Source organism: Etheostoma spectabile, chromosome 2, assembly GCF_008692095.1.
Source record: "Etheostoma spectabile isolate EspeVRDwgs_2016 chromosome 2, UIUC_Espe_1.0, whole genome shotgun sequence".
Taxonomy (NCBI): Eukaryota; Metazoa; Chordata; class Actinopteri; order Perciformes; family Percidae; genus Etheostoma; species Etheostoma spectabile.
Genome location: NC_045734.1, coordinates 17,017,055 through 17,027,054, shown reverse-complemented (window position 1 = coordinate 17,027,054; position 10,000 = coordinate 17,017,055). Strand labels below are relative to the sequence as shown.

At 38.9% G+C, this 10,000-nt stretch overlaps 1 protein-coding gene across 2 annotated transcripts in view; it reads right to left on the bottom strand.

Moving 5' to 3' along the window:
* Window positions 1-10,000, bottom strand: part of rab11fip4b (RAB11 family interacting protein 4 (class II) b) — a 31,788-nt gene that overhangs the window by 11,371 nt on the left and 10,417 nt on the right. For both annotated transcript variants that reach the window (XM_032534312.1, XM_032534320.1), the window contains exons 2-4: window positions 4,073-4,323; window positions 3,297-3,482; window positions 1,239-1,373 (exon numbers count right to left, since the gene is read on the bottom strand). In XM_032534312.1, the coding sequence (XP_032390203.1) occupies window positions 1,239-1,373; window positions 3,297-3,482; window positions 4,073-4,323 (572 nt within the window). The remainder of the gene's footprint in view (window positions 1-1,238; window positions 1,374-3,296; window positions 3,483-4,072; window positions 4,324-10,000) is intronic.

The following is a 10,000-nucleotide window of genomic DNA, read 5'->3' as shown; positions in this document are numbered from 1 at the left end:
CCAAGCCCCACCCACTAATTTCATGAGTTATTACACTTGCCTCAGTGTGGCCAATTTAATTTAATTAATTGTGTGTAAAGGAGCTTGACACACAAAAGTAATCCTTTAAATATTGTATGCTGCTTTGTAGCAAAAGCCCCTTCCCATCCATTCTGAATCCATTTAGTCTTGCCTAAAATCCTTATTTCTTTGGACTGATATATGTTGCCTTTTTAAATATTTTAGATTTTAGTTTTATATTTAACCTTCTCAATCAAAATCCACTTTCTATGGGCTCACTCCATTCAAAGTAATTTCTCTAACCATTTTATTTTCATTCTCTAACTCCTCTTTCATTATTCATAACAGGAAAGCATAGGTCTAATTAGAAGAAACATGTTTGATCATAGAGCTGTTTGTCTCTGGGGATAAAAGTGCGGCAGAGTCAGCTGTACGTCCGAAATACATAGAAAAATGTGAATTCACACAGTATTCAAAATGCAACATTCAGTGTTCTGTAGTATGTGTCTATGTTTGTGTGTGTGTGTGTGTGTGTGTGTGTTCGCTCGCACTGGTGTCACCGCAGATTATGTTTCCAATAATAGATTCCTTATTACAATGGTTGATGAGGTAAGCACAGGAGTGACAGCCTTATATAACAATCAATTAGTGTTTTTGTGTGTGCGTGCATGTGAATGATGATAATGACTTTGTCACTGCATTAGACACGAGGAGGAACACTTAAAACATACTCTTATTAAATGACACTAAAAAAGAGCACACAAAGCAATGAGTGACTTCTGAGTCCACCTCACCAGTCCAATGTGAATGTACCAATACACATAATACAGTAGCTGACATTTGTTTTTGTCTCATATTGTGGTGTATATCTCCTGTCATTAATAATTAAGTTATTGTCTTTTGATATACCATGGTTGTGTCTAAAAAAGTGACCTTCTGGGATAATTAACGCCAATTTCTCAAAGAAATAGGTACATTTTTTAATGTATGGAGGCAGGTACTGTATTTCTGCTACAGTATATTTTGCCATGCGGAGTTATATTAGGTTCACAGTCAGGTGGTCAGTTGGAAAGGGTTTAGGGAAGGAAAGAACAGTGTAGAAATAGCTCACAAAGTAATTTTTTATTGACGTTGTACTAACAACTGGCATTTGGTGGGTGTAGATCTTGTGTAACAGTGTGTTGAGTGTGTTGAGTGTGTGTGTGTATGTTTGTACAGTATGCATGTGTGTGTCCTACCTGTTAGCCTTGAGGTTTTTGAGGCGAACCTCCAGGTCATTTAGCAGGTTGACCTTTTTGCTGCACTGAGAACAGTAGACATCCATCAGTTCACCGGTGTAATGCTGACGCACCTTGCGAGGAGTCTGGCCAGCACTGTAAACACACACAGAGACAAATCCAGTTTTTAGCTGCCGATACACTGAAAAAAACTGACTAAGATTACAAGAGCCTGTGGGAGCATATATGACCATTTGAGTGTGTAGAGAAGTGAGGCTGATATAAAACCATGTGGCCTGTGCCAAGACTCCTAGAAAATAGATTTGGCTATCTGCTATATACTAACAGCAATACAAGTTGAAAATGAAACAGAGAGAAAGAGATGTCTGACCCATAATTTCCATCAGAATGGCGGCGGAGTCATTAGGTTTCCATTAAAGTCAATGCGTATATTTTTACTGACTGCAGAACGGCCGCGTCCCGGCTCCGTCCCAGCTCCGGTAGTCTGCAGCTCTCCGGAGCAGATATGCAGAGCTTCTATTTTTTCTAAATTCGCAAGATCTCATGGGTCCTCATGACTTCAGCTGCCGGTCATGGCCGCAGCCGTTCCGCAACAACATCTGGACTTGGTGGGTATTGACGGACGGCGGAGCACGGAGCTAATACACAGCAGAGCCGATCCGCAGCCGTTCTGCACCCGGTGAAAATTGGGGGTAAGATTGAGAAGGAGAGAAAGAATAAAGTTCTGTCCATTTATGGAACTCAGTAATAGCACTTTGTTTGGAATAATAATAAAAATGTAACTTGTAATCTTGTTTATTGTGTCACAGTATGTTGTGAAGGTGTTAATGCTTAAAGTAAGACAGTAAAAAATGAGTCATTACCAGATCTTTTGCCAAAATAAGGAAAAAACATAATGCGTTCATGTAGCCTGATTTCATAATAGTTTCCAATGACTCCCGCAAATCCCATTATTTAGTTCTCAAAATCTCACCCTCAAAAACGTTTTAGGATGACACCAAAATGTGCGAGTGTACCTTCAACCCACTATGTACTGTAGTTATTCAAAATTCTTTCTCATGCTGAGCTGTCTAAGACTTCTTGTAAATCTGGGCCTCATTTTGAATTTAAATCTCCATGCCAACTCCATTTGGTGAGTTTTGTCTGCTTGGTATGCGTGGACGGAGCATAGAGCAGTATTGCCACTCTATCAGCCCGGGACACTTAATCCCATTAAACACAAACCTTTGATGAATATTAATGTGGCCTTAAGGACAAGAATCCTTAAGCTACACTTCTACAGTCAAGAATAACATGAGTCAGGTAATGATTCTGCAGAGTGGAGCCCCATGTCCATAATATTTAACAGAGTTGCAGCTACAGAAACTGGTCAATGTCTTTATCATAACTTGACCTTCAACAAACAGCAAAGAAGCCTAGGCACAACTGAAATGTATAATTATCTGCACGGCCACCAAACACTTGCCACTGGGCCTGGGAAGAATGCTCAAGAAAGCTGAATAATAATTATAGAAACTTATTGGCTAATTAAGGCTATTTTTGCAGGCTATTACTTGGAGGAAGAACTAAACTACGCATTTTAAATCAAAATGTTTGACTTTTGTTGTGGTTGCGACACCAAAAAAAGCATACCACCACCATGTTGACCATTACACAATATTTGCATGTAAAACATTCTGCTGCCAATATGGAAATTTTTGGCAGGGGTGATAAGCCAATTGATAGTAATCCATCTTGTTTTGTAGGTGGTAGATGACAGTCTTAAACAATATCCACACCTGTTTAATATTTAGATTTTATAATATTTAAACAACACCTAGAACATTAATGTGCATTGTTATGATGTTAACAAAAGGCGGTCATCATTTAAGGTTAGGTGGCACAAGGTGGCGTTTTTGGGAGGCTTCATTAATGGATCACTTCGGTGGCTATGATATACAGTGTTGAAGTTCAGTGCCGATACCAAAATTGTACTTTATTCCAGTACCTAATGTCACCTCAGCATTTAAACATAAAGAACAATGTCTCACAATGTATCTCTCTTTAACTCTCTCTTACCTAGAGGTAACAGATGAGCCGAGGTCAGAGTACCCGTTGGTCCGAGTCTCGTCTTCCGGGCAGGGGCTGCTGGGAGTGAAGTCCGGTTCCTCCCCTTCTCCGTAGTCCTCAAACTGTTCCTCGTTCAGAGAAGCAGAGGAACGTGTTGATAGGTCAGAGGTCACTGAGATGCTGGTCTGACCACACCTGAGGAAAAAAAGGGGGGGGGGGGGGGGGGGGGGGGTGTCATACTTACTTACACTCTTCATTCATTATCTTCATTTTGAGAGGTGAATTAAAACAAAGGCACTCCATAGTAACAGTCATAGTAGAATTACAGAATTTGTTTCAGATTTTGATCTGAAAGAAATGACGACACATGATTACAAAGTAGCCCCTGGTATCTTGTACTTTTATGTGAGTTCAGAGGATATATTTTCCCCAAAATATCAACTGTTGATACATTTTTTCAGAATTAGTGGAGAGAGGTGCTACTGTGAATCTAGGACTTTAACCTTTATTTCAAAATATTGTTTTTATACTTTTAGTCTGACAGAGAATTTTTTGTCTGACAGAGAGAAGGATTGAGAAAACAGCAGTAAAGACCATAAGGTGAAAACAAACAGACATCTGTCCCCATGAATGAAGCTCTTTACTGTATGCAGCACTGGAACAAGGAGCACCATTGAATGTGGACTAAAGTATAATTTAGAGACAGTGAGACAGATGGTAAAGCAGTAGTAAAAAATATATATATTTATAAAAAAAAAAAAAAAAAAAGATGGAACGATGCTTACTTCTCCCCAGAGAAAAAAAGATCCCCCAGTGAGTCTTCCTTGTCTCCAGGTCTAATCAGCCCGTCATAGGCGTCTGACCCGTGGGTGCTTTCCACTGCACTGTCTCTGTCCGATTCCCTCTCCCTGGCCTCGTCTGCAACCTCTTCCTCAGGCTCCTCCACCTCTCCTGGAAACAGCTGGCGCTCAGGGACGGGGTCAGGATGGGCCCGTGTGCACATGATGACCGGACAAAGCCGCTCCTCCTCACCACCCTGGAGCATGATGGGAAGAAAGGGATGACTATCATGTTAAGATGTTTTCTTAAATAGTGATTTTTGTCTGTATATCCATAGTTATAGTGTAATATGAAAAATATGAATCACGATTTTTTTGCTTAGTATCAATATCACGATTCTCTGCCAAAACTTTTTTTACCATGACAAACCAAAACAAATTGGCAGTACCAAACCAAGGTTATTATAGTTTTGCATTTTTCATTAGTTTTTATTCTTATTTTGTTTTTACTTTGTTTTCAAATTCAGTTCAATTAGTTTTAATTAGTTTTTCAATTTTTTATTTTTTTTAAATGCTTAGTTTTAGTTTAGTTTTTATTAGTTTTAGTGTTTTTTGTAATATGGGTTATTAGTTGGGGGATTCGAAAAGGTCCGAAAAAGTATTGTGTAATAATAACTCAACAAAAACATCAGACAATTTTAGAAATAGGTTTTCACAATATATTCAACAATAACACCAGTACAAACAATGTAGGCCTACATATAATGATGAGCACAGATATGTAAGCAGTCTACACAAGACGCAGCAGTAAGCGCAGAATGTGTTTGGCGTGTTCCAGGAGAAAAACCTAAAGAGACTAAAGAAGACAGCCTAAATCAACAGGTGTTTTGAACATTGAACCACTGAGCATTTGAACACAGTTGTGTAGCCATCCCAGTATTAATCCACATATTAACCCACGTTCCTTCCTGCCTTTGGTGTTCCTGCGTATTTACTAACCAGCTATCGGGTCAACGATGAAAGCCCGCCTGTAGTGTTTGCTGTCCTGCTGTTGTCTCCGTCATGCTGCTGGCCCTACCTGTCCATACATCCATGACCGTAATGTTACCGGGGTTAGATAGATAGATAGATATTTATTGATCCCAAAAAATGGGAAATTACAGTGTTACAGCAGCACATAGGAAAAAAATATACATACATACAATATACATGAAATAATAATAATAATAATAATAATAATAATAATAATAATAATAATAAAATATAAGAATAACATTTAAGAATATAAGAACAAATATTTAAATATATACAGGATGGTTAGCTTCTGTTTTGGCGAAAGGGGGCTTGGCGTGTTCCTTTACCTTGTTAAGGTAAGCTAGGTGAGCCTCCTTGTGTTCGTTTCTCAAATGTAGGCTACTTTCAAATTTGTGAGATGTTTCCCTGTAATAAACTGTCCACATATTTGACCCCCTTACCCTGCAAGGCACTTTTTTTATCTGACACAGTCAGAATCAAGTAGGACTCCTCTGCTGCTTTCTTCTGACTTTCGGTACCACCATGAGGCCAAGCGAGGGGCACGGACTGGTTGTTGTGTACAAGTTTACATGGAATGTTGGAATTACCAGTCAGAAACTACACATGTCTACGGTAAATGTCATGGTAGGAAAGATATAACGTCATTTGCTCTATGAAAGACATAGAGGGTTTTCATGACGTGTCATCAGACCGGAGGTCGCCATATTGGAGATACTCCGCATCACAACAATGCACAAGGCACTGAAGTAGATCCTGAACGTTGTCAAGGAAAATGGTTACTATTGCCGTGTTTTTGGTAGTACCAATAGGTCAGACCGGAAAAAAAACTTTTGAATATTATCAACTTCCAAAAGTTACTCAAAACCAGGGAGAGGAATGCCAGAAGTTATTAAGAGGAAAGGAGGCTAGCAAAGCTCAAATGCACTCAGGTAGTGTACAGTGTAGATAGCAAACTGCGGCTCTTTGAAATTAAAAAAACGATTGAGAGTCACTTGGCTACACCTTGAGTGTCGCAATGATGTCATACAGTTAAGGTTAGGTTGATTAAAGACATTGCATTATTTCATTTGGCCTTCACAACGGTCTTTAATTACTTGGTAGCCTACTGTGTCTCCCTCACTCATCCACACACCATCTGGTTTTAGGCCTCCTAACCTTTGTAGGATTTAAGGTCTGCAGCTGTGTATGGGCTTGGCGAGAAAAGCAGGTAGTTGACTAGCTATATCGGGATATGCAACTGAAAGAAGAATCACCGGGTTGTCATGGATACAAAAAGAGAGATCCAACTCGTAGGGATTTGCACTGCCAGGTCCAAGTCCTTCCTTATATGACTTTGCATCTTGGATGCTTTTCTGTTGTTTAGACATGGCTATATTCACTTAAAGTATCCAAAGTGCACAATACTCCACTGTACTCTGTTTAGTTGTTTACACCGAGGACCTCCAATATGGCCGCGCATCTGGGTTACTTCCCAGAACGTGACGTCTGTAAAAACCCCCTATTGACAGAAACCTAAGCACATTTACTCGATAATTTTAACCAAACAGATTTTTTTGGTACCTACTGTTTACCACATTGCGCATCACCACAAGCCTGTAAAAAATTTTATTTCCCCACTACGGATTAAGAAACAAATTAAATTAAATTAAAATTAAACATAGAAGCCTCAATGAAGAGAAGGGAGAGCATTGCAGCGCTTGGAAGCGCTTTCAAACCTATTTTATACAGCGCGTTTAAAACTCACAGAAGAAAGTAGTAGCATTTTTTATGCGTTTGGCTCGTAAAATGAAATGAAAACCAAAGTAACCAAATTTAAAAATTAAATCGTGAACAGGATAAATCAAGATCGCGATTTTATAACGATTAATTGTGCAGGCCTATTATGCAGCATGACTTATGGTACAGATTCAACAAAATGTGAATAAATACAGAGTAAAAAAAAACAAATTATTTAGTAGTTATACAGTACATAACAAATCAGCAAACTCACTGACACTAACTCATCTGTAGGCATAAGGGCTAATAATTCAAATAAATTTGAAATTATGTTCATAAAAAAATTCTAATAAACTGTTTCAGATCTTGTATTATACCAGTGACATGCCAAACGGTGGAGAAATGTTCATATCTCTCCAAAATACATGCAACCATCTTGGAAATGTATTTTTAAACAATGGAAGGCCTCTTTTTCATTTCATTAAAATAGTATTAATTTGTTTTAGTTAGTTAAAGAGCTGTTCACAAGTCATGGTTGTTTGCGAATATTAACACTTGTGGATTCTGTGTTAGGCTGGCTTTCCCATTAAGTAAATTCCTTTACTGTGAGAATGTTCTTAAATTCACATAGGAGAATCTGGAGGGCTAGAAAAGGTGAAAGGGCAACAGGTCAAAGGTCACAGGTCCTGCTCCATCTAGTTTCACTTTTCTACGGCTCAAATCCCGTTAATGCAACAGAGAAAAAGGACTTATCTCAGCGTGACTGAACAGCTGGAAACATGAAGGAGGGGGGCAGGCAAAGAGGTGATCAGACAGGAGGGAAAGAGAGCAGGGTGTGTAGCATGTTAGGTAGTGAGTGACAGAAAGGTGGAGAGGGAGTAAAAAAGGCCTGGATGGTGGTATGGATGGAGGTGGGGAGGAAGAAAAAGCATAGAAGAGAAAAACACAACTAACATACGTGGAGAAGACAAAGGGGGCATAAGGAACAAAGCCAAGAAGGAATGCAAAGGAAATAGCAGTACAGTGTGAGGGAGAGGTTAGACAAGCGGGAGAGAGCTGTGAAGAAAGATACAGGAGGTGTCTAGATAAAGGATGCAACACAAAGCTACTATCTGTATGTCACAAAACTACTGTAGTCAAATTTGAAAATAAATGTGACCATGTACCTAAATAATCAATTGAGTCACGACTTGTATTGGATTTTGACTTTCAAAACAAGGATTAAGTCCAAATTGACTGTTAATAGTGGAATCAAAGCTTTTTGACAGAGTGAAAATACAAGTCAAAATTGAGATGGTCTGTTAATAACTAATATTACCTATCCCATACACATCCAAACACACACTCAAACCTGCATGCCTATGTACAATAGGTACCCACTGAACCTTTAAACCGAGGCTCTGTACCGTTTCAAAGAGTCACTATGGGGTCTGGAGCTGAGTCACGAGAATAAAACAAAGGCTAAAGATCTCTTTAGCATTCCTTAGACCAGTCTCCTTTTCGCCCTGCAGCAGAGAAAAAACAGTGTGATGCCACTGTCGTCCACCACAACAATTTCAAGAAATTAAAAAGTAAACACAGTGGGGAAGTTTGACACCTGTTGCGCTCAATCTGCAAAAGACAGGTGAAGATCTAGTGCTAGCTCAACTAATTTAAACAAATAACGGTAGAAGAACCAGTCAAAATACAGAACTAAACTTCTCAATAAGGGTTGAAAAGATGATAAATCCTGCTTATGGAATACACTTTCATTAAATTATCACTTCATTGGCATCACATTTTCTAGCTGATAAAAGGTTATGTCATGTATACCTTCATTTTCATCAAATACACCATGCCAATGCTACAATAATACCACATACCTAGTAGAGGCTGTAGTTCATAATATCAAAGTATTTAAAGAGCTTTCATTTTCCTCTGCTCAGGTGAACGCGTGTCAGCATTCTTTGACCCGTGTGTGTGCATGTTTACAGTATGCCTCTCTCTGTACCCACCTGGGGGCTGTAACCGCCAAAACGTGAGTGTTTTAAGTTGCTTGATTCCCTGGAGCACAAACTTGCCAAACAGCATCCAACCTGCCAGAAGCTTTAAACCAAGGACGCCAAGATCTGCTGTGCTTTTCACTGCAGCGGCTCCGCCTGAAGCCTGACACACCTTCACATCACCCTTTGGTCTGAGGAGGACTTTTATCACCATTATATGTTTGAATGGTGTTTCAGTGTTTGACAGTACTCCTAATGTATTTTACAGACATCGATTTTGTATGCTAGTGCAATTGTTTTGCAGGATGGTATTAACAGATCAGTAGCACTTTTTCAAATACAGTAACAACAGGCTCAATTCAGATAAATGCCTTATAGTTAAAATACTAAATATCAAGATCCTAATGGGTGCATTACAGAACTGTTTTAGCTGAATGAGAATATACACATACATTACTTCTTTATAGTGTTCACGAATTATAAAAGCATAGCATAGAGTATCAGAACAGTTGTAAAAAGAAACTATACAGCCTTATAGCATTACTCCGTACAGCATGCTGCTGTTGTACAGTTTTTTTTTTGTTTTTTTTTTAAAATAAAACAGGACAAATGTTTCTGAGCTCTCTGTAAGTCTGTTTCTGCAGGGTATGACCTAGTTAAATGCAGACATCCTATCTTTCCAACTTCTCTCCCCACTCTCCCAGGTGAGGTTAATGTTAGAGAAGAAAAAGATGGAGGGATGAAGAAGACAAAAAATTTCTCCTTTTTATGAGATGAGAAATTCAGTTGGAGTGAACAGACCTTTATTGTGTGTTTGTGGTCCATTTGAGTCTGGTGATGTGTTTTTTTAATAGAAAAAAACAATGCAAATGTGTGTATACTAGCTGGCTGTATGCATGTTAACAATAAAAACTGCTAGCTGTATGTCTGAATGCTCTACCTATCCAACTACCATCTTAGCAGAGCCCCACCCAGGTGTTGTGTTTAATGATGAGCTTCTACACATTCTCAGTCATCTCTGGATTACTCACATGTGATAGATTTGTTAGGTCATTTATTACATGTCATCTCTGGGTGGCTTACTGAGTGTACTCAACTGTTCTCTGGGAATCTACAAGTCACACACCTTCAGTATAGATACAGGGATTGTTAGCCTAGATTTTCCAGGTACAGCTGTTGTGCAAAAGTTGTACGTCATTAA